A 25,346-nucleotide genomic window follows, 5' to 3' on the forward strand; every position below is an offset into this window, starting at 1 on the left:
ACCACATTCAAAACTTCTTCCTCCTTCAGCAGCACAGATCCAGCTGATTTCAGGCTGTGTCCTTGCTGTATGGCATATAGACAACCATTTTTAATGGGTCCTTTTTTCAAAATTGGTTATTGGTTATGCCTGCAAGGCAAGGCAATCAGCCCCATGTGTCTTTTGTATAAACATTGTTATACAAGCAAAGCTGTGCTCTTGGTTATATTACTTTCCCTTCTTTGGCCAAAATATACTGTGCTGGTGAAAGTTACTTTATATATGTTTTTGCCTCTATGTGAGATTTTGCCAGTGCAAATACATTTACCAGAGAATGCTCTTTGTCATCTTTATTATTAGTACAATTATGTCAGCAGAAGCGTCTGCAGAGGTTTAAACATTTAGTGTAAACTTAGCTTATTTGGAAAAATGGGTGTCAAAAAGGTGACTGTCAGAAAGATTATTACATGTTTATATATTCAAATCAAACGCCACCATTTTTTTTAACCTGTGGTTCCTAAACTCTGACTAAAACCAAAACGTGGTTTAGAAGGCATCTGATCCCATCTGATCAGATTGTTTATGGAATTCTGTTGATCTAATTTTTTTTTTTTGCATTTGTTTTATTCTGAAAAGCTTTTTTGCTAAGCTCTGCTGATGGCAATAATGGAACTGTTAACTGGACGACTAAGCGAGCCCACAGTTACATTATCAGCAGAATAAAGGCTGTTCAGAAGAATGGTGAGTTTAGGTTGAAAATTTAAATCCCATGTTGGTTCAGTCAAACCTGCTTTTAATATTACTCTTGTTTATTCAGTCATGTCCGTGTTTTAGGAATAGGGTGCTGTTTTAAGGTAAGTAGCTTGGAAAACTTAACATTTCCTCAATCTTCAAACATTCACAGACCTGTGTGTCCTTGTGAGTCTTCTCTGACTTTTCCTGTTCCTGTAGCTTTGCTTGAAATAATGGCAATGTGTATATCTAATACTGCACATTTTCTTATCATGGCTGGTTGCTTGGAGATACCTCTGCAGTTTGCTTAATACAATAACTTTTCTGTAACAATTTAAAAAAATCTTCTCACATATAAATGTAAAAGATTTTACTGTCATTTATGCAAGTACACATGGAATATTGTAGCTGTTGCATGCTAGCTGAGAAAAAGCTTTGCACTGGTTGCCCATCCAGACAGACAGTCTGAATTGCCCTCCAGATCAAGTTATTTCTGGGATTATGCTTCATTTGCTAAATATCAATGGGGAGAGGACCCATCGAAATTCCCAGAAAAAAAATTCCAGATGGATTTTTTTCTGAAGATCATCCAGATACAGGCTTCAACCAACATGGTGAACCTTCTGAAATTTCTGGAGATGGGGGTTTTTTATATCTGATAACAGGCTCTGGGATGCAGGCTGATATAATCCTGGCTGAAGTCCTGGCTGTGCCCATGTTCAAGACCAACAAAAAACCCCTCGAGATCTACAGAAAGGCCTCCAAAGGATCTGGAAACAAGAAAGAAGAAAACAGTGCTGTCAATGTCGCTGATACTGTCTTTTTTTCTAGCAGGGATCTGATGTGATCCTATGTAGTGGAGATCTTCAATTTCCCATATTAGTTTTACAGAAGCCTTTCGCAATCTCACTGAGATTTTTGTCTACCACGGGGAATTTGCCCAGGCAATTCACAGCTGGCAGTCTGCTGTATTAGATTAGCATCTAGAAGTTGTTAAGCATAATCACTTTCATCCCGAGATCACCTAAGATGATTACACATTCATCTCCATTCTCAGGAAGTCTTATGAAAAGACTTGTGAAGAAAATAGCATTTCACTTGTTTCATTATTGAAAAGCTGAAGTGATAGAGGTAGTGGGCTGAAGACTCATCATTTTCCTTCTAATTTTGAAGGAACTTTGTAGAGGAAAAAGAAGAGGGCTTCTCTTACAAGGGGAGCAAGAACTTTTGAATTCTTAATCTCTATACTTGTGTCATTACAATGTGTTTGTCATTCCAAGATAAAATAGATCTGTGGGTTTTTCTCTTCTGAGAGATGTTTCTAGAATTCCACCAAGATCAGTGTTTTATATCTGCATCAAATCCTTATTGGCATACTTACTTCAGCAGCTGGGGATGTTTCATTGCTAGGGATGGGCAGGCATTTATTGGTGTCAATAGGTTTCCTATAACAGACGAAATAAATGTTATATGGGGTTTTCCAGCAACTGCTATTATCCTTTTTTTTTCTGAAACTATTCATCATGGAGAAACTTATGCTTGTGGTACATTACTTTTTCACTGTTCTTCCTGTTTGAAATGGATTTTCATTGTTGAGGCAAAGCATCAGAAATGGAAAAATAGATTTTTCTAGGTATGTGATGCATTGTCAACCAGCCACCATGTTTTTGTCAGCTTTTCTGCTCTATTAATGTTATTGTACTTTTTCAACTTTTCTTGAAAATATGGTAAAGGAAATTAATTAGTTTCCTTCTGGTTTTTGCAGCTCACTCACAGAATTGAATGCAAAGGTTTTTTGGATCATCATTTACTAATTTTAAGTAAATAAATCAAAGAGCAATGTTACTGTACTTAAGTTTATGTAATGAAAATTACAGTAACTGGTTTATTAACCACACAGAATTGTAATAAATATAAATTTCAGGATTGTTTTAATTTTATCACTGAGATAAAATTATTAGAAAAATGTTCTGTTCAGAACTGTGTTAAAAGCAGTTTTCAAAAATGGGAAAAAGCAAATGCTGTGGAATTTGATGACTAGTATATCCAGAACTTGAGACTATTAATTCTGTAATATTAAGCTTGAAGAGTGGGAATTACGTAACTAAATGTGGAGGTCTACATTACAGATGTCTGCATCTCCTCTCAGGTGCCTCTGCAGTCCATGGAGATCTAGTCACCATAGCCTGGAATATAGGACATGATTCATCTCATTTTACAAGAGAAATCAAATTAATCAACCCCTAGAAGCGTCTGTGTCTTCTCCACTGACTATAAAAGGAGCCTGACTAACTCAGTGGTGGATGTTTTTTCTGTAGGCATCTAAAATTAGGTGAGATAGATTCCATACAGAGTACGTGGTGAGAGGGCTAGAATGCCTGTGATTAATGCCTAATTAGCAGCAAATCTCCAGTAAGAAGGTTGATATAAGGCTGGGGAAATTATACTAGGATTAAAAAATTACACCAGCATGAAAAAATTACCTGAGCTTGGTCCATATTTCAAATATGTCGTGCTTATTGATCAAAGTGTTGTAATTAGCCCTTTATCTTCTAGAACCTAGGAGTTTGTTCCTAGGAGTTTGTTACAATGACTCTGAAGACTCTTTTGGAGTCACTCTTCCCAGTGACAGCATCTCCATGCTGTATGGCCTATAGTCTTTGTTCAGACATGTAATTTCTCATAAAGTTTCTTTCAATTCAGCAAGCAAGGCAGGTAGCTGTGTGTGTCTATCTGTGACTTACCATCTTTATTTACCACTTTTGTGATCCTCATGTCCCTGACAAAATTTATTAGCAATGATCGATTCTTTCAGGGCATTGACGTAAAATTCAATAGTAATAAAAATATTAATATTATATCTTATTAAGATACTATGAGAAACACCTATTAGATCAGTATTCTCCATTTATACTTAAATTTTGAAACTTGTCATTAAAGTGGTTTCTTATCCAATTTATCATAATAATTTCTTTTTTCTTCTAATTCATTAAAATGTGTATGTAGTACAGCCTTGAATATGTTATACCTAAAAGAAGATATGCCTTTATCAACTAATTTTGTACTAAATAAAAAATAACATATTGCTTTTACATATTCTGGTTGTTCTTAATTAATTTCCCTTTAGGCTTTTAATTCTTACTCTTGTAAAACAGGGCTTCATTTTTTTTTGTTTGGAATTAGTTTCATCTGACTGGCCTATAATTATCCATGTCCTTCTGTTTTATCCTTCAATACAAGCACAATGTCTTCACTAATGAACTCTCTAACCAAAATTTTAGATGTATGTTATCTGAACCTGCTGGTCTGAGAAATTCTAGCTTTCAGAACTCAGAGAAGTCAGCTGAAGTGAATTGCTTTGTTCTTTTCTGCGTAAGAACTGAAAAATCTGCTGTTTCCAGTCAGTGGGGAATCAGTACCATGAATTGCTAAGGTTTCTCTGTATTCCTCATGTTCCTTTTTTATGTAAAAACCAAGGAAACATGATTGTGTCATAATTTAATGTATTTTTATTCATGTAATATTACAAATAAACGAACTATAAAATTACAGTAGCCTTCCTCTTTTTTATAACAATAAAATTAAAGAGCTTGTATAACTTCTGAAATCTTAACATAGACAGGTTTATTTACTGCAGTCTTGGAAAGGATCCTGTTGGGCAAAGAAAAGGTTTGCCCTGCATTCTGTTCTTCAATCTCTGTAACCTTTTAAAAAACTAATAAACAGGTATCTAATATTTGTTGCTTTCCTTTCCCGATGCCCGCATTGCTGTTGAAATGCATGGAGTTCCCTAGAGCATGTCTCATTTTTGCCTTTTTTCTGTCTCTTATCTCTCCTTCTGCTTTTCAGTGTACACGATTCTGTCTAGGGTGCACTCTGATCGGAATGTATACCCTTCTGCTGGAGTCCTGTTTGTTCATGTTTTGGAGAGAGAGTACTTTAAGGGGGAATTTCCTCCTTACCCAAAGCCTGGTATGGGATGCTAAGATCTTCCATATTATATACAAATGTAGAAAAATTACTGTTTTAAGACATTGGAGTCTACTTAGTGTACCTTAGAGTTCAACATATAACATAAAAAGGACAGGTTTTAGTTTCTATTGAAATATATTCAAATTAAATAAAATATGTGGTCTTACACTTCTAAAATATTCTGGTTTGTGATAATTTGTGAAAAGATACATATAACTGTGTGTTGTGAAAAAATGTAGTTAATTTGGAAGGCGTAATCATACATTATATATATATATATATGATATTAGGAAGTGTTCCTGTTATTCAGTTTTGCATTAAATATGAAATTGTGGACATTTAATAATTATGTCTGTTAAAATTGCCCTTTAGCTGATCACTGTCTCAGACATAGTATCCGTTAGTCTATATGAAGGAGGACTTTGAAAGCATATAGTAAACATGAGACAAAATAGGAGATTAAAACAAATGTGAGACTGCATAGTAATGTTTTCTTTAATTTAAAACAAATATTCCTTTGGATTCAGCCTTTTTCCTACATTTAGAAACATTTTAATGTTAGTAAGCATTTGTTTTTAGAGAAGGACCTGTGATTTCTTAAGTATGGTATTTTGGTGTACACCAAAGCTAAAAGATTGATCATTGGCAGGTTAGAATATGTGTAAGCAATCTGGAGGGTGGGAAGAGAAAGAGAAACCATTCAGCCCTACATGTTTGTCTACAATAAAAAGGTATAATAAATATATAAATATATCCAATTTAGGTAAATGTGGCTACCATATTTTCCTATAAAATATGAAAAACCTGTAATACCTGTACAGTGCACACATAATCAAAACCTGTTTCATTAATAAGCTCTTGAATTGATTTGAGAGTGCTGTTTTCAAGACTCACTTTAAAGAAAAAATAAGCTTCTGTTAGCATTGCTTAAATTTTGTCATAAGTAAACCCAAATGTTTTAAAAATTTCTTCTCTTTGAAAAATTGATGTTTTTTCTGACATGAATACCTGAGTCTTCATTTATGTCATGGTGACTGGCAGAGTGAAGTTTACCTCTGTCCCAGTTTCCTCCCAGATTTGGCAAACAGATGGAAGGAACCTGGAAATTTTACTAATGATGGATTGTCCTTACAGTTGCAACCTCTCTCAACATTCCTGGCAATAGGAATCTGATTTCAGATCCTACTGAAATTGCTGTCCCCATAGATGATTGTGATCATATCAGTAATTCACTGTAAGGCCAGATGTTACCATGGTCCTTTTATTTTTGTCTGCTGGATAATTAGCATAATTCCTTGATGAAGGAAGGGCTAACCAGAATGTCTCTCAGGTGGCTTTCAGAATTTTCCCTGAATCATTTGTGATGCTGGGAATTTTGTTATGAATGTGATAGATTATGTTACTGAGATGTCCTGAGAGAATTGCGAGGGAAGTTGTGTTACACACCCGAGTGCTGGTTTGGTCTGGTTCTGGTTAATTTTACTCATGACCAGATGTGTAAATGTGTACCTGAAGACTAATCTGGCAACAGGTCTCAGTCTTTTTGTTCCTCTCTGGAGGAGATGACAGCTGTTCATTCCTCAGTGGGCTCAGTTTCTGCCTTCTGTGCCAGCCTGCCTGTTTTCTTCTCTCAACATTTGTCCTAAAGTGCCTGCTGTTGCCATCTGAAAGCTGAGTTGGAGCATGAGGCAGAGGTGTCTGCAGGCTCATAAGGGATTTGACTGGATTCTGTGCCTCAGCTGGATGCTGCCTCAGCAGTGGGGATCTGGTAGAGTTCAGCCATGCTTGATTTCATTTACAAAAGCTAAAATAAACAAGTCAGACTCAGGCATTTTTAAGAGTATCAATGAGAACCACAAGAATGGAAGTAGTGGTTTGACTTGAGGGACTTTTACAGATTGCAGCTGGACCATTGTATTTAGTAGCCATCAGTGGATCCATTTCACAGGAATGTCTGGCCCTTCTTTGAATCAATGTGTTTGCTGAAGAAAAATGACTGCCAGGCTGTAGGTGCTGAAGACGCGTGTGTATGTCCTGATGCTAACAGAAGCTTTCAGGCATTGGTGATTACACAGCCACTCTTTACAGTAAGCCCTCCCTGGTACATTGAGTACCTGGAGCCATCATTAAAAACATAAAAGAAACTTGGGACGGGGAGAGAATTAAAGGACTGAAACCTTTGTGCTTTTGTCTGTGAGGAGGTGAGATGCTTCAGTTCTATGTGGAACTGAGCTCTAAAAATCAAACCCGCTAGTTACTGAACATGAGCACTCAGTTGGCCAGGACTGTAGGAAGTGCCAGTATATTATCTCTGCAGTTGATTACACTTTTCATGTGTGAATTTCTTAATACTTAAAAGTGCTAAGTTGGAGTTCACATACTTCTGATATAGTAAAGGTTAGCAATTTTTTTTTCATTTTGGAAAGGTTCAGAAAACATAACTGGCAGCCAGAATAAGACTTTCTAGTGGAAACATCAAAATCAAAGCATATAGCATTTTCTTGTAAATATTCTAATATAATTTTTCTTATCTAGGTGAAATAAGTAATGATCCTATAACATTTAATACCAATTTAATGGGTTACCCTGACAGACCTGGATGGCTCCGCTATATACAAAGGACACCATACAGTGATGGAGTGCTGTATGGCTCACCAACTGTAGAAAATGTGGGCAAACCAACCATCATTGAGGTATTTTCTTTCAAATGTTCAAAAAGTTTTAGAGTGTAGTATTCAGAACTGTCAACAAATATTGCCCCTTATTTTTGAAAAGTTAATTACAATAGTTATATAAAAGATTGTAAGGCAGGGACAGACTTGTGACATTAACATTTTCTCTTGGGTACCATTTTATCCTCTTTTGAGAGAAAGACAGATTGTATGACATTTTATAGTTTACTTTTAAGGTGTAACAAATAAGTAGCAATAACTAGTTAAGCTTAATACTTCTACATGCAATACTTTTTGATTTTTGTCTTTTTTAACTTTCCAAGAGGCATTCAGTTAATGATGACTATATAAAAGTTTTATTTAAAATACAGGACAAAAAATCTTTGTAAACAACTGTAATTGAAGAATAACTGAATTCTGAACTTTGTAACATTCAACCTAAATGTGGGACAGACTTCTCCCCACTGGAAAATAGGTTTGAGTCAATAAACAGTTGTGGGGCTTTATGTTAGTTTTGGTTTGTTGGGGTTTTTTAATTCCTTTTCATCAAGTATTCCCTTGTTTATTATTCATGTTTATTGTTATATTTTAGTTAGCACTTACATGTATGTAATTCTGTTCATTAAAGTGTTAACCATGACAAAACTTTATTTTTGACAGTTAGCTATCCAAATGTTTAAAAGTGCTACTTATTCATTGAGCAGCAATTGAAAGGGAAAAAGGAGTATGTTTTCTGCCATGTATTTCATAGACAGCAGACTGAATCAGGCACTGTGTGGTTCACAGTGTTTAAGAAATCTGCACATTATCGTGCTCCAGCCATTTTGCTGCAGCACTAGTACATTTGTCTTAGACCCTTAATGGTGGTTTTTTTTCTAAATTGCATTTGATATAGTTTTTCTTCCTCAAGAATGGCACCTCTGGATGTTAAGTTATAATGTAGCTAATTTCACCCATGGTTAATTTTATATACATGATTCAGTTTTGATTTCAGCAGGACTAATGACATCTGAGAATTAATCATGTGCAGAAGCTCTTACAGACTCTGCTTAGCTTTCTGTAGAGGAAGCCACTATTTAAAATTGCCAGTTTTTAAATGGCATGTGCTTTTATATTCTAGGATCTATATCAAGACCTCTGTTCTAAGCATGACCCCAAGCTTATATCTGAACTAAATGTTGCCTACCATACAAGTTAATTCTTTGCAGTCCTAGTGTCAGATGTGGCTTTTGAATTAATTCTATGGTATGTGAGGAGGGCAGATGGCATTTGATCTACTTCCTAGTGCCATCTGAGTGGTTGTATATTCCTGGCCTGAGTATAACTTCCATCGTGTCCTGAGGGGATGTCATGGGTAGGTCAATTAATTGGAGGAGACCTCATGATTAGAAGAGCCTAACATTATGCACAGCACTGCAGTACAGCAGGTAACATTCTTGAGCTCAGCTCCTATGAAAGCTGTGCAAAGACAGTTTGTGTTTGAATGAATATTCAGGACAGGGCAATCTCTGCTGCTGTTGCTATTCCTTGGTGCTGGGGCATGGCCACACTGGCAGCTCCCACTGCTGGAGTGCAGGCTCAAAGTGGGTACTGTTGTGCTCCTGTATAAAGCTTGTACAACCAGGGGATTTGTAACTTCTGTTACAACCCTTTGAAAAATTAACAGAATTGAGGATTGGAGAAATCTCAGAAATATATTTTCTGTTAATTTTGTAATGAAATTGTTATATTACACAAGATTTAATTGTGTTAGGTAAGCTTTTCCCTCTCCACTTAAATGAACCTGCAGAAGATATTCCACAGCATTTTTCCTTTTCATTCAAATACCTTAAAAAAGTGCAACATCTGTTACTTTGTTTGTATAATAGTCAATGTCACAATAGTTTGTAACTGTTTGCTGAGAAGCAACATCGTTCTGTCACTATTGTCACTCCTCTGCCTCTCCTTTGTCTCTGAAATGAGTGAAATAAAGTCTAAAATTAGAAAGATGATTAGTTTTTGTAAGTTTGTTTCATAAAAGATTTATCAACTTTCAGGGGAAAAAAGGTACAAAAAATAGTACATATTTATACTGATATCCTGCCTCATTCAGTGTTTCTTATGAATGAGCACTTGATGTACTATAACTTTGGAGTACAGTCACCACTGGGAAGTAACCACTTGCACACATTTCAGGCATCCTAGATATTTAAACTTTAAGATTGGTATGCTTACATATTTTAATCATGAAGGTGTATGTTTCCAAAAATAAGATGCAAGAATGTTGCATCTACCCCCTAGTTTTCACTTCCCCTATAGTTACAGATTTCAAGATTTTTTTAAAACTACTTATGTTGGAGCAACATTTGTGAATCCATTAGTGGAGTATGACTTTACTGGGTCTAGAGCTAAAACTAAACCCCCGTCTCAGAGATGAGAATCCCAACACTTTTTGCTTTAAAAAAAAAATCTCTGTCTAGTTTAGTTCTCTAGGAGCTATTAATGAATGTAGATCTTACAGTATTGATGGAGGGGTTTGGAGGCTGGATGGGAAAATGGTTGCTTATGGTTGTTCTTAAAGAAAACAGAAAAGAAAGAATACACGTGTGTGGTAGAACACTTCTGTCAGGGCCAAAATATTATTTTCACATACATTTCTTGGATAATTGTATTTGGCTACAGACTGGTCAAGAAAACTCTAGTATTCCGACTTGAAGGTAGTACTGCATTAAATAAATTGACCTTACCTTTCAAATTTTATTTTATATTAGCAAATGAATGTTCATACATTTAAAAGTGTTTCTGAATTACCAGTTTAATTTTCACGGATGTTTCATTTACCTGATTTTTATTTTTGCATTGTTTTGCAATCATATCTTTTTCACTCCAGATCACTGCGTACAACAGGCGTACCTTTGAGACAGCACGGCATAATTTGATCATTAATATAATGTCAGCAGAAGGTATGTACAGAAAATAGCTTGTTGTGTTTTGAACCGAATAAGCAAAGCCATCTCATAGGCTTTGGTTTTTCAAGATAAAAAATACTGTAAAATAGTTGTCTGGTGTTCAAGCCAAATGCAGGGGCACAAGGGAGAAATAAGAGAATTTTTCCTGCTTTAATTCATTTTGTTAATTTAAGATGGATTATTTCTGTCATACAGGACTGTTTTTCCTCACTCGTAAAAAAAAGTTAGCTTTTTTGTTTTTAATTAAACTGGTTTTAATTTTAAATTTCTCCCTGTCTTTTCAAATGGACTTTACATTAAGGATTTCCCTCTCTTTCTGCATGTTGTTTAGTTTTCTTAGTTCTGCATGTGCCTTATGCAAAGAACACTTATGTAGGCAGATTCAGAAAAAAACAGGTTAAGGCATATATAGACATTTAGTCCTTAAAATTAGTTCTTTTCATCATATTTACATCTTTTCATCTATTTACATTATGGAGTGTTGTGGGTTAGAATCCATTGTTGCTGCAGATCAGTTTTGACCCCCAAATTAACATGAATGTAATTTTATCTGTTTCATGAGGTTTTACCAGGTGAGACTCTTTTCCTCCAGTCCTCTTCTCCAGTCCCAGTTGCTTTATAAATAACTGAAGATTTTCAGCTCGAGTAACAGCTAATGGTACTCACTATTGAATTAAATATAATCACATTAGGTTCAAAATGAACTAATTCAAATACAAGAATTTTGGGAAGCTGTATAATCTTAAAGTAGTATTACATTAATAATTTCTTCAGATATTGGAGCCTTTGTTTAATGCAACACTCTTTCATCACAACTAGATTTTCCTTTACCATATCAAGCGGAATTCTTCATAAGGAATATGAATGTAGAAGAAATGTTAGCAAGTGAAGTTCTTGGTGACTTCCTCGGAGCAGTGAAAAATGTGTGGCAGCCAGAGCGCTTGAATGCTATAAACATCACTTCAGCCCTTGACAGGGGAGGGAGAGTTCCACTTCCTATTAATGACATGAAAGAGGGGTAAGCACATGTGTCAGTCGGTTGTTTTTGCTTTACACTTTGTTTTCTTACTGAAAAGCTTAATATTTTTTCAGGTTTTCTAGAAATTTTGCAATTGCTGTTTTATATTTTGGAATTAGATATAATAAGTTTACTGGTGTTCTGAGCCCTAATTGTAGTACAGGTTTACTATGATAGATACCATTACAACAGGCAACAGCTCCTGTTTGATGTTACAGTCCAAGGAATACTAACAAATTCCATTAATTATGAACCAGTTGGTAGTAAATTGGCTTATTTTGTAATTCCAGTTTTACTTCTGAGCATTTGGCATGCTTTTCAAGTTTTTAATGGTTTCCAATTCATGAAACTCAAAATTTTGAAGCAAGATGTGATAGAGCTTAGGTTACAGGGACACTTAAATTTCTAAAAGCATTTAGCATGTAACAGTGTAATTTCTAGCTGTACTCTTACTTAATGTCAGTTAGTTATGTGATTCAGGAGCACTGTGGACTTTCTTCTGAAAGTCATAAGCTGAGGTATCTGGGGAGCTCAGGTCACTTACTGTAAACTTCAGGAATGCACTATTTCCAGTTCTGATTCGTAACCATAAATTCTGTTCTGAAATACTGTACTTCTCTTGGAAACTAATAAGGATTCAGTCTTTTCAAAGTCTGATTGTGATAGGGCTTTTCCAGGGTGAAAATAAAGATGCCTGTTTATTTTTAGATAATTTAGATATTTTGGTGTCAAATAATATCCGAGAAAGGGCTGAAGGTTCAAAATTTGAGATGGGTGCAGAAAATCTTGTTTCAGAGCCTTTTTGTGTATCTGGAGGTTTTGAGCACATTTAAAGGAAGCAAGTCATTTCTGTATTAGCCAGAGTAATAGCAGAACCACTTAATACAAGTGGCTACACTTCAAATATTTAGTTAGATAATGCCTGATATACCAAGTGGCAACCAGGACCTAATTTCTGTTTCAGGGTCCATTGGTACATTATTACCCGGTTCAGCAGACTGTATTTTCCAGCAGCATTCTATATATCTAAATATGACAATTAGTGTAGTAGCTCTTATTTTATGTATGGTAATGCTAAATGAATTATTAAGTTTACATTCAGCTTTCAGTATTCTGAAGCAAATTTTGTTGGCAGAGCATAGCTACAGTATGGAGTCTTTTAGGAAGAGCTGGGGATTTGGCAGATTCATATTAGTATTAGGTTTAGAAATAACTAGTCATTGTGAAATTTAGTTTGAAAACATGAGAGGAAACTCTTCAGAAATACTATGATGAGCAAGACTAAAGATTTCCTTAAGATAAAATGACACTATTTTAATCCAGTTTTCAAAAGTAGTACTGATTTACTTATATGAGGAACCTACACCTGGAGCTCTGTGACTGCATGGAAATTGACACTTCTGCTGGTAAGCAAATATTTCCATTATGTGGCAAAACAGAGTATGTTGTAATGTGCAGCTAGAAAAATCCTTTTGATTTCAGTCAGTTTTTCGTATGCTTAGATAAAGTACACTATGAAGAAAAATAATTTTTAAAAGTAATTTCAGTCTTTAAAGAACAGCTGAATGTTGCTGTAAACAGCAATAATGTTTGGAAGAGTATATAATTGTGCTTTGGGGATTTGTGAGACATCCTGCTGGTCTGTCACTCCTCTTTTTCTGCAGTGTGTATGTGATGGTTGGGGCAGATGTTCCATTCTCTTCCTGTTTACGAGAAGTGGAAAACCCACAAAATCAACTGAGGTGCAGTCAAGAAATGGAACCTGTAATAACCTGTGATAAAAAATTTCGTACTCAATTTCATATTGACTGGTGTAAAATCTCTCTGGTGAGTTATTTTATTATTGCATTAAAATGATGTTTGTAGAAGTACAGGTGCGAGTTTGGCCAGCCTGACCAGACAACTTTGCCAGTTGCACTTTATTGTGACTGACTTTTTTTTCCATCTACCAGACACGCTTAAGGTTGTGAAAGGATTTTGCTATGTAGGTTAAATTCTATTAGGGGTGAGCCCCAGTGAAACCACCATATTTGTTTTCACTAGCAGTGAATGCTATAAATGTCCAGAACTAAAAGTAATGAGATAATTATTAGGTACATGTAGTTCATTAATTTAGAATGCTAATACTGCTAGTTACACTTGCTTTCCTAAAAAAAAGTGTGCGTCTATATATATGTATGTTTTCTCAGATATTGATTCTACAGCACTGACCAGTTAAATAGCATTTTTATACTGTTAAAAAACTGTTTCTGGAAATTGTCTACAACATATTTCATGTTAAAAATGAAATGAAAAGAAAATAATGTTGATGAAGTAAATGAAAATAAATGGGAACATTTTTCTCAAACACGAGAAAAATGACAACCCAGCAGTAGACTATTTGCCATGGAAGGAGTATAACTCCTAAAGAGGCTTTTTAAGATTATTTTTTTTTAGTTCCAGTACGGAAAATCAAGAAATAATACAGTATTGGAAGAGAATGTTGCAAAGTTTGAACAATGATGGTGAAGGTACATAAAGTAAACTTAGATAATTGTTGAGCTGCTTCACACATTACTGAGAAGGAAGCTGAAAGGGAGAGATTAAATGCTTTTTATAGTGGAAAAAACATACTGAGTATGAGAAAAGTTATTCATACACAAAATTGATTGAATAACTTCAAGTCGTTTCTTCCTATACACTATAAATTAGGAAAGCTGCTAGAAAACTCGGAAATACTTGTTTTCAAAAGAATATCCAGGTTATTTTACATTTTATTGGCCTTCTGTTGAGAAATTGCAAAAGGCACAAGTGTACACAGCAACACTTACCAGCACCTGAAAAACAGCAGAAGGTAGCTAGTCTTTGTGAAGACTTTGTCAAGTCTTCAGTTTCCTCCTACAAGAAGGAAGTAGAACAGAGGTGCAGCAGCAGATGTCATTCCTTTATGGTAAGGCTTTTTAATACTGTCTCACAAACAAGCTCAGGAACGTGGCCTAGGTGAAGCTAGGACCTAGTGAAGAGCTGGCTGGTAGCCATAATCCTAGAATAATTATCAATAATTCCTTGCTATTCTTCATTAATAGCTGGATGATGAAATGGGCTTATTAAATTAAATTTGCAGTCTCTGTGAAACTGAAAGGATCTGCAGCTGCATTGAAGGACCAGATAGCATTCAGAAAGATCTTGAGAAGTTGGAGAAACAGCCTTAGGAAACAGGGTGAATTTTAAAAGGAGCAGCAGAGGTATAATGCACACAGCAGTGTTCATGCAGAATGAAGAGTGGCTGGTTAGGAGTACTTCAGAAAAAAAGGTCTGATAGTAGCAGTGGCTCATAAAGTAATCATGAAGCAGCATTGCCATGCTGGTTTGATAAAAGCAGAGATCACCTTGGGATGTGTAACAGGAACAGGCTCTCAGAGAAGTCTAATTTTCTGCAGCAGCCTATAACTCAACCTTCTTGAATTCAACATTTGTTTTGGCAGCTTGCCACAATAACTGAATTTAAACAGTCTTAGGAGTGTTTACTGTTGCCAGCAGCATTGCTGCTGTAACCTGGTTCATCAGAGGGAAAAGGGAGGCGAGCTTCTCTCTATCTAATCACAGTCTGCTTTTCACAAGGCAAGCCAAGGGGCAGGAATTCTCCTCTGCCATGGGCTGGGAGGGAGTTGAGCTCTATTTCCCGTAATCACAACGTAGATAAGTGATTAAAAATACAGCCATCATAACCTCTTCTTCCCATTTTTATGAGGTGACATAGGCAGTTAGCACCAAATCAAAGAGTGGATTCAAGTTTGGGGGTCCCAAATTCTGCAAAGAGGGACAATGTAATAAATGCTTCTTCTTAATGCTGCTTTTTGATAGCTTATTCTCACTTTGTGTGGGGGCTTTTGTCAGTCACATAAAAAGTACATCAATATTTTTTGTGCATTTGTTAGGGTTTGAGATTCAGCTAAGCAGCCAGGTGGAACTCAGGGTATCTAAAAGGTACTGTGGAATTAATGAGTGGAGAATACATAAGTTAACTTTTGTTTTGCAAACTGTGTTGCACTAATAATATACATATATGTGTGCATTTTAGGCTCAGCAAAATTTCTGGCATTCCATGAAAATCTGTTCATCCATTGCATAAGTTGTTACCTAAAGTGTAAATTATAAAGAAATGACCATAAGTTGCAAGATTTCTCAATGAACAGTCAGACAAAAGTTCAACCATGTATGCAAATATATTTGATTTTTATTAATGATCTGAAGAGAGTCTTAAGCCAACACTGATAAACTTTAATAGTAATATCTAACTAAAGATAACAAGAAAACAGAGGCAGAAAGTTAAAAAGTCATCTGGGAAAGGCAGTCAAATGCAATAGGAAATTCAGTAGCAAAACAAGGTTGTATTTTGAGGAACATTAGGTATAGACTTAAAAAAATATAAAAACAAAGTTACTTGTGACCAGGAATGCAGCCTTCTGAAGGTTAGTTGAATTAAAAAAAAAACCTTGAAACTCCAACTGATCAACTAAATGCACATCTCCTGTTGTGGTGCCTCCTGCACTGGGTGTGTGGGGCAGGCAATGAGCTGCTCAGCCCTCAGCAGCTCAGTTGATGCCTCTTGCTTTTTTGAGCACTGGATGGAAAGCACTGAAGGCTAAGGAGGAGGAAGAAAGTCATAGGTATGTGACTCTCATCTCTGCCACACTCATACAAGAGAGGGCAGTATTGTTATTTAGGAAGACTAGTAAGAAATGGATTAATTCGTCAAAAATCAATCAGTACTAAAGAATTAGTTTGCACTAGGGATGTTTACTGAATTTTTACTCAACTACTGTTTGTGTGACATATGCCTGAAATTAATCTGTAAAAACCGTGGTATCTCTGGTAGGCATGAAACAGTCATATTATAACATTACTATCACATTGATCAGAAGCTTTCATAAAATGTAAGGTTCTATTGAGTAAAAAAAGTGATTGGATAAAATTGTATAGAATTTGTCTAACATGTAATATGGATCCTTTTATATGTTATCGTTGGTTAGATACTGCCTGTTTTTACATTCTGTTACTTTGTTATTTGATCATCTCTTTTTTTTTTCTTCTTTTTTTTTCCCCTGGGTATCAGGTTGACAATACAAAACAAGTTTCCACCTTTCAGGAAGTGATTCGTGGAGAGGGAATATTACCTGATGGTGGAGAATACAAGCCACCCTCTGACACACTGAAAAGCAGAGACTATTACTCGGATTTCCTAATTACACTGGCAGTGCCCTCGGCAATAGCACTGGTGCTTTTTCTAATCCTTGCCTATATCATGTGCTGCCGACGGGAAGGAGTGTGAGTACTTTACCACGCTAATAAGTAACTGTAGACTTTTCTAAGATTATAACGCATAGAGGACTATTTGTTAGAATAATTCCATTTGGTTCATTATAAACCTTTAAAACAGGCCAAAAGATATCTTCTTGAAATGCTGAACTATTTCTCACCTAAGCACATGGACTAATTTCCAAGCAAGTGGACACAGGGCCTTTAGTTGTTCTAGTGGAAAGGTTTAAAATACTCAGCATATGCACAAAACTCCCCAAAATCTCTACATGTGCACAGCTCTCCAAAATGCCCCCAGCAAATAAAATACTAATAAAAGATCATTGGTTCAGGAGGATATTAAGTAATTTCTAAAATGCTAACCTTCATAACATAAACCTGGTTGAGATTAACTGAATTTAGACATACTGTAAAAGAAAAACACATAAAAGGAAAGCAGCAAGTAACGTGATTCCTGCCATTTCTTACACAAACTACAATTTCATTTTGTCACAGAATTTATTTTAGCCAGAAGCTTGTTCTTTAACCTGCATTTTCATTTCCCTCTGTGTGTGTCTGTGTGTGTATGTCTGTCACCATTATCACATCTCTCTATGTCCGTCCATCAAGGCCTCTTCATAAACCCCGTTGCAAATGCTGCCAAGTTGCGTTTAGCAATAACCTTGTCAGCATTCCTACATCATGTACTATTTTCATCATCAGATAGATTTAATGTTCCAACTATCAATGCTATTATTTAATTCATAAATTTTGTTTTGTTTTTAGGGAAAAGAGAAACATGCAAACACCAGAGTAAGTGTCTTCTTTCCTGTTATTTTTCTTTTACCATTTAATTTTCATTCTCAGTAGCTCGTCATGCTTCATACATGTGTGTCATAATCTTCTTTCATTCTCTCTAAACCATGGTTTAATTCATAAATGTGAAAGCTGCTTTTAAATCAGAGTCCTGGCAAGGATAGAAGACCAGAATAAAAAGGGTTTGAAATTAACGACTCATAATTCAAAATAAAATAGTGTTGTTAGAATAAATATGTTAATATGCAATTTATACTCCTGGTTATTGGACTTACCAGCCTGTCTCTTAAAGGCAGTGACCAGGAGAAGAAATATCCTGGAAGGTATCCAGGGTCTATACTATGGAGTGTTTTAAAATTAATTTATGAGCTTTTATGAATCTACCACAAGAATCAGGAGTTAACCAAAGCTTTCATTTTAACTGCAGCAAATAAATGGAACATTAGCCATAAACTGCACAGTCTTGGATCCTATGAGAAATATCTATTCAGGCAGAAAAAATCTAATAGAATAATTACTGCCTTAAAAATTAAATAAAGGCAATATTTATTAATTCAACTATGTAAAGGTACAGTAATTGCTGCACTGTAGAGTCTGTAGCATGCGTCAAAGTCCTTATATTTTTAAGAACAATAATAATTGTAAAAATCTATCCATTTTGGTAGAGCACTTAAAATATGTATTCACTATTTTATTTCCTTTTGACATAGCATCCAGTTGGTCCACCACAGTGCTATACAGAAATCAACCAAAGAGCTTCGTGACATGTCTAAAAACAGAGAGATCGCGTGGCCTCTTTCAACGCTGCCCGTGTTTCACCCGGTGACTGGGGAAATTGTCCCGCCCCTTCACACGGACAACTACGACAATACCAGCATGCCACTGATGCAAACACAGCAGTAAGTGTTGAGATTTTATTTCTTAATGCTCACTGTGTTGCACAGTTTAACTGTAGATTCCAGTGCATGTCTTCTGAAATGTGTTTCTTATGGAGGTTTCAGTACTGACTCTCAGTTCAAGATTGCTCTGATGTCTGCATTTCCAGCAGCAAGAAAGGCCTTCTGTTATAAAATTAGATGGCTGGCTTTCAGTCTGAAAGCTTAGCAAGAGGCTTTGCATGGAACAGTTAGATGTGTGAATATTTTGGAGAAAAACTACTTTTGATAGAGGAATCAATTAAAACTGTTCTATTTTAGACACCCTGTCTCTCAACCAATGTCTTTGGAGTTCTGGTATAAAACTACCACCAAGTTGGTGGTAGTTTCATACCAGGAAATCCAGACTTTGTAAATGGTTGGTCATGTACCTGTCACACATGTTTTATGTTTGAAATGTTGATGTTGAATAGAAGAACATATTCCATTACACAGATAAAAAATACAGACCCGTCAAGGAAAACACTTAGAGCTCTCACCCGTTTCCATTGTTGCCACCCTCTCTCCAAGATAGAAACCAGAAAAATACTCATTCCTGTTCTTTAGAGTTCATTTACCAGTAACTTAATGAAGCTACTAAGACAGACCCACACAGTGCTTTGCACACATTCTAGTTTAGACAAGTCCATAGTGCTGTAGCAAAAAGGCATTTCTGGTAAGATTTGCTTGAGGTGCCTGGGGCTGAGCAGATCTGAGGCAGTGGTCTCAGAAGTGGTTGGCATTTTTCAATGCCATCTCTACAACACCATCTCTAGCTTGTAGCTCCTCTGCTGGCAGGCCTGCATGGTCCCAGTGGTCCAGTGGCAGCACTAACTAGGCCCTAATTTACACATCCTTGCCCTGAATTCCCTTCATAATGTAGTTCCGTGTTTTCTTCTCCCTGTCCCAAAGCTAAATTCTCCAGGAAGTACAGCTGTATAAATTATTCCTTGTACAACTGCATCAAAGTGCTCTGCCCTGTCTTTTAGGGCTTCTTTATTAAGAATAGCAGTTTTTTATGACTGGGGTGCCAAATCTTGTACCAAAGGCTTTCTTGAGTTGTACATAAAGTATTTATCTGCTTCACCTATATTCCAACCCTTAATTCCTTTCTGTAAAAACACCTTAATATCTGGTAACTGTGAAAACAGACACTGAAGCAGGGCACAAAAATGTAACTTTGCCTTGATAAGTGAACTGGTCCAACCCATAAAACTGGCTGACTGTTCATTCATTCCAGTGTCAATAACTAAGTGGCAAATGCTGTCACCTTTGCTGTACTCATCGCTTACAGAAACCAAACTTTGCTTAACATCAGAAACCCGTGGTGACTCTTGTTACCTCTGGCATTTCACCAAGTCTGAGCCTTTGAACCTAGCTGATAAGTGAAATAATAGGAACTACTTTAGCACTAGTTTTCTTTGTTTCATGGACTTGGCTAACCTTTGGACAACTGTATTTGCATACTGAAAATAGATTATTGCTTCAAAAGCAAAAAAAATGAAGTGTAAATACTCAGCTTTCATCATAAGACAATTCAGATTTTGTATGGAAGCATTAAAGATATTAAATGTTTTTTTATAGGAACCTGCCACATCAGACTCAGATTCCACAGCAGCAGTGTGCAGGTCAGTACTCAGAGAATACTGTAACTATTAAGTGACTAGTGTGGAGGAATCACTAGTCAAAATGTATACAGTCTATAGACAGTGGAAATAATTCTCAAATATAGTAAAGTATTACAGCATTGTCGTTCCAAATTTTTTTTTTGATACAGCATTGAAAATTGTGGGATGGGAATGATTGAACAGGTGGGCAAAATGCTACGTTAGGACTCTGCATGAGACCCTGGAATCGGGTACAGCTAAGTTAGAGACCTCGTATAAATAATCTTCTGTTACAACATGAAGCTACAGCCAGATTCCCAAATGTAGTTACATGGTTGGGATTCTCTGACACTCGGTAGGAAACCCAAATTTTTAATTCCCACCAGTACTAGTTAAGCTCTGAAGAAGGAGTTCTTTAATTGCTGTTATTAGACATAAAGGGTCGATACTGGGGAATCTGTGGTGAGGCACATATGCATGCTTCAGGTTTCCCCTGTCTTAGTCATCACTTTTGTATCTTTTCACAAATGCTCATGCACTGATTGAGGTCAGGAATGCCCTGGCAGACTAAGGCTTGACTGGTCTCTCCACTTGCCATCTCAGGTTTGAGAAAAAGCTACAGCCATATAGCCATGTGAAAGGGGGTAAGAATCACACAGGGAACAGATAGAGGCTAAAGCACGATTTTTAAATATTCAAAGAGGTATTTAAGCAAAACACTAGAGAGATACATATGTATTGAACATAATATGGGAACTACAGCTCCAAGCGGAGGATTTCTTTTAACTTAGGAGTTACATAAGCAACTCTTTCTTTTCATTGAAAATCCTTCTTCTTCATTACTGCTTTCGGGGATTAAAGGAGAATTTCGTATGACAACATTTCAAAGATTTGAGGCAAGTATATAATAGATTTTTTTGCCCATACGGGTTGTTTTGTTATCTGGAAATTAAAAACAGTTATAAAAAGCCTGACTGTAGTTCTGCTAGCTTTGCTATTTGTGTGCTTTATTGCACATATGCTGGAAATGGCTGATGACCCTGGCAGTCAAAGCCTTGATCCAAAGCCTCCAGCACTGGTTTGGGTTGACATTTAGCACAGCTCTTCACACTGACTACTGCAGACATTTAGAAGGCAGAATAAAAATGTCACACAGTGCTACTCTTCTGCTGTGACTGTTTTGTTACAAGAATTCCAGTGTGTCTTGCAGTAAAAAAAGATGCAAAATCAGCTGGTAGTGCTGTATGGTGACAGCAGAGAGGAATTTTTGAAAAGGTATGAAATACAAGCTAGCATGGGTTTGACACTTGTGAGTCGCACTGAAAAACTGCCTAAAAATAGATCTTAAAAATCCTCCTGTGTCTGTATTTTCTGTAGCACATAATTTTTGTAGAATACAACTGTTCTTTCATATTCATCACAGACACTGCTTGTGACAAGCTCTCAGAAATCCGTGGCGGGGGGGGGCAGGTGTTGGAATGTATTTGGGACAGACAGTGTTTCCTCCTCTCCTCTTAGTTTATAATGACACCTTGCTTTGTCACTCAGATGTGCAGGTGAACCTGCAAGCACTTCATGACACGATGGCATGTGCCTCTTTAGTTTATCTTCTGTGGTATCTTCAGGGTATCTGTGACTCCTGTTGTCATAAGGTTAGATTTTTAGAAAGTTATAATTTAAAACAAAATTCAGCTACTACTAAGTTTTTTTAGTAGCATGAGTACAAACTTAGCAATCAATTTTATTCATCTGTTAAGTAAGAAATTTACAGAAATAAAACACCTGAGGCCAAAAAAACCTAGATTTTCATTGATAAATTTTCTTCCTTTTGTACAGAAAATTCAAATTCCCAGTAATATATTCAGGATTGTTAACATACTATCAGTGACTACTATGAATAAGAAATTTCTATTATAAATATTCAGTAGGCCATATTTAGTAGTTTGAAGAGCAGACCATGGCTAATAACCACTGTCCTTTTCAGGAACTATTTGAATCCCCAATAAGAAATGGTTTTATTTTAACCTTAACTAAAAAGGCAGACTTAATAGGTGACATAATGCTTGGCTATTTCACAAGGTTAAAAGCTAACTGGGAAAGAATTGTGTGAAAGGTGACCACTCACATCTAACGTTTATATTACACTGATGAAAATTGCTACTGGTCTCCAGTATGAAAAGATACATTAAGTTTTGTAGTTGTCTCTCTGTCAATAGTCGGAATTCATGAGGACTGTTTAAGGTGTTTAGATGAGAAAGTTTATAGGGTATAATGCAAAAGACTAAATATTGCATGTACACCGTGTACTGCCTTTTCTGGTTTGTGCTTCAGTCTGACTATGAGGCCTGTTAGATCCCAAACAGAAAGATAAACTCCCAGTTAAACAACCTTTTCCCAGTGTTCTCCCTTCCCAGAAGAAAGCAAGCAAAGCTCTGTCATGTGTGTGTCGTCTCTTGGACCAGGTTGTACTTTTGCAGTGTTTCTCCAATGTGGTTGTTGATAAGGGACTCATAAATACTATTTATGTGCTGTGCTCTCAATTGACAGTTCAATATTGTTGAAGCATCATGTGCCACTGATGGATTATAAAGATTCTCATCTATTTGCAGGTAAATGGTATTCCTGAGGAAAGAAAACTAACAGAAGCAATGAATTTGTAATCAGAGAAGGCAGCAAATTGTCTTACTTCCTTATTTGTTCTGGTTGATGCATGAGTTTTTCTGGTGTATATTGTGCATGCCCACAGTATTACAATGCTTTCAGTGCCAGAGAGTACAATCACTTCCATATAACTAATGTACTGTATTCTTTTGTACTTTGGACATTTTTGACAATTTGTAAACACTGATAACTTTTTATATTTGTTACATTCAGATAATAATCTTTCATATCTATATCTATATGTATTAATAAATATCAAGCTTTATTCTGTCTTGTGATCTCTCCTGAAAGTTTTAACAGGGAAGTCAAAACTTCAAAGGATTTCAGAGTGTTTAATGGGATGATAAAATTGCCTTATATTTGCACAGGAAAAGCAGTAGTGTATAAGCACAAAAACTTGTGCAATAAGATGAGGCTCAGAAATAGTACTGCACATTTATTAGGCATTAATTTTTTAGAGAATATCAAAGATAATGAGAAAAGTTATTTTTGGAAAAAAAACCCCTAGAAATAAAACCTCAAACAAAATAACTAAAACTACTCCTGATGAAAATTGGATTTCTGTTCTTTTACGAGATATTTACCATATTTGAAAACCTGTAAGCAATAAAACATTTAAAATCTGTCCATTCATTCATCTGGTTATCTTACAAGAAACTGTTGCAAACTACTGTAGGCAGAAATTAATGTGTGCAAATAAAAAATGCTTAATTTTGTTACTGTATACTTGGACTATTCAAAAAAAAATCTTTAAAATTTTTTGTGATGTTCGCAATGCAGGTAATTTTTTTGTATCCTCCACGTTCTTTGTTCTTTTTGGAGTACAAAGAGTTGTGGGAGAACAAGCTATCTAATCAACCATAAAAAGGAGTTGATTTAAGACATACTTTCCTGGGATGTGGTTACTTTGAGAGGCATTTGTCCCTGCAGCTGAAAGCTTAAAAATATGGACTTTGTTAAAAGGATCTGTACTGAGGTTTCCACATTTTTCAATAGACAGTGATAATTTATCTCCTGACACTTTTCACAAGATTTTAAATGAGTTTCTGATGCTTCTTTAAATCTTCAAATACAGCATAACACAGGACTTCAGGGTCTGCAGCTGTAACAGCTCACACCAACATTTCTTGGGGTTTTACCTCAAAGCATTGTATTGTTTTAAGCTGACACTTACGCTTTGTCTTTTTTTCTGTAATATTTTCTCTTTCAGAAGCTGTATGCTCATCAGGACATTGCATTGTAAGCAGAAAACTGCGTCTGCTTTAAAATTACTAAATGCTGGCTACATTTCCTTAGCTGAGGTTTGTGGGGTCTCTGCTAAGAGAAATTTGAGTAATTCTGGAATTTAAGACTGAGGATAAAAGGAATTTGTAAAATGAGGTTATTAGAATTTGTAAAAAGACCAAGGTAGTCACTTTTGGTTTTGCTTTTTTTTTTCTTTTTACAGTTATGACCCTGTTCTGTCAAAACAAAAACTTATTTTAATTTTTAAGCAAACGTGTTTATAGGCTCGAACCTGAATGCAGCATCTCAGCAGATAGTTAGAACAAGTCCTGAGCTGCTTTTTAGACAAATTTTGTGCAACAAGTATGATAACTCTTGCAGCAAAGTATATAATCAGTGCTCAGTACGTAGTACATACTTGTGTATTGTCAAACCTCCAATGTCAGTTTTGCCCTGAATGCTCAGCACAGCCCACAGAACTTGGGAGCAAATGCATAGGAATTCCATAGGAATCCTGCTGGTGGTTGTTAGACCAGGAGAGGTAGCTCAAGCTACAGGCATTAAAGTTGAAAAATTAAGGCAGTTTCTGAAACAGTTGGAATAAAGAGCCATTCCTACTCACTTTCAAAGTGACATCCATCACACCTTGCTAACTCATCCAAAAGGTACCAGGGAAGACTTCCCCAGTCAATCAGCTTCCTCAGAGACATGTCCCCCCCCCTTCCAGCAGCTTGCATGGTTAGCAGGGAAAAGTGAATCACAAAACTGCACACTGAGGCTTATAGTAAATTAGACATTTACATCTTTTACTCAAGCTGTGAAAAAAAAATGGAGTACAATCAGCATTTCATTTCTGTTAGTTTATACTACTGTTTTCAAATGTATGAGCTGCCAGTGTTTTGAAACTGAAATGAATGGAATGGATTTTAAATAATGGTTTTTAATGCAACCTAAGACTGAACTTTGTAAATAGTATTGGGTTTGGATCATAACAATTTCTGGTAACTTGAGGATGACATGACAATCAATGAACTACCAGTTGAGCTGCTCCCACCTTATTTGTATTAATGTAACAGTGCCAATATATTTAAGGAAATGTCTCACACTGTTATGTACATGCATAAAAAATTAGTTTGTAGCAGTGGAGGTTCCACCTATTTTGAAAAGAATCTGATGATGTAGGTGACTCGGGTATTAAGAATACCTGACCTATTTTATGACTGAAAGCTTCATTTATCTGAGGTAAGTTTAATAACAAATTATTTATTTTTACTTATTAAAACAATTATTCTGAAAGCATAGATTTATAAAGCTGGTTAAAGACACTTAATGGCTAAAGAATTAATTAAGACAGTAAATTCACAGCCTCTTTTAACCTATGATGGCAGTATGAACTGATATTATATTAAGTTGCAATCAAATTAAATAGAAAGCCCTGCCGCTGTCTTTGTACATATCTGAAATGTAAAATCTAATAAATAGGAAAACATGAAGGAGTGAAGTTGTTGCCTGGTTAATTTACAAAA

At 35.9% G+C, this 25,346-nt stretch overlaps 1 protein-coding gene across 6 annotated transcripts; it reads left to right on the forward strand.

Moving 5' to 3' along the window:
* The first annotated feature begins 596 nt into the window (after positions 1-596).
* SGCE (sarcoglycan epsilon) lies at positions 597-25,311 on the forward strand. Of its 6 annotated transcripts, XM_025895437.2 has the most exons (12): positions 624-720; positions 4,561-4,683; positions 7,219-7,376; positions 10,225-10,297; positions 11,123-11,321; positions 12,986-13,148; positions 16,417-16,628; positions 17,385-17,411; positions 18,125-18,313; positions 19,913-19,956; positions 20,797-20,831; positions 22,545-22,861. In XM_025895437.2, exons 3-12 carry the CDS (start codon positions 7,260-7,262, stop codon positions 22,593-22,595), a joined length of 1,110 nt encoding a protein of 369 aa, XP_025751222.1. In that variant the 5' UTR covers positions 624-720; positions 4,561-4,683; positions 7,219-7,259; the 3' UTR covers positions 22,596-22,861. The 6 variants fall into 6 exon arrangements, with proteins under 6 accessions (XP_017930890.1, XP_025751222.1, XP_025751224.1 ...); XM_018075401.3 differs by lacking the exon at positions 4,561-4,683 and having other exon boundaries at positions 597-720; XM_025895439.2 differs by lacking the exons at positions 20,797-20,831; positions 22,545-22,861 and adding an exon at positions 23,807-25,311.
* Positions 25,312-25,346: the final 35 nt, after the last annotated feature.

Source organism: Manacus vitellinus, unplaced genomic scaffold (assembly GCF_001715985.3).
Source record: "Manacus vitellinus isolate BGI_N305 unplaced genomic scaffold, ASM171598v3 scaffold_3_pilon, whole genome shotgun sequence".
NCBI classification, from domain to species: Eukaryota; Metazoa; Chordata; class Aves; order Passeriformes; family Pipridae; genus Manacus; species Manacus vitellinus.

Bases quoted from the DNA above. Each gene is read 5' to 3' on its own strand.
- SGCE (XM_018075401.3), top strand. From the start codon at position 7,260: ATGGGTTACCCTGACAGACCTGGATGGCTCCGCTATATACAAAGGACA. The intron at 10,298-11,122 runs GTATGTACAGAA...CATCACAACTAG, and splicing joins TAATATAATGTCAGCAGAAG to ATTTTCCTTTACCATATCAA. The intron at 16,629-17,384 runs GTGAGTACTTTA...TTTTGTTTTTAG, and splicing joins TGCTGCCGACGGGAAGGAGT to GGAAAAGAGAAACATGCAAA.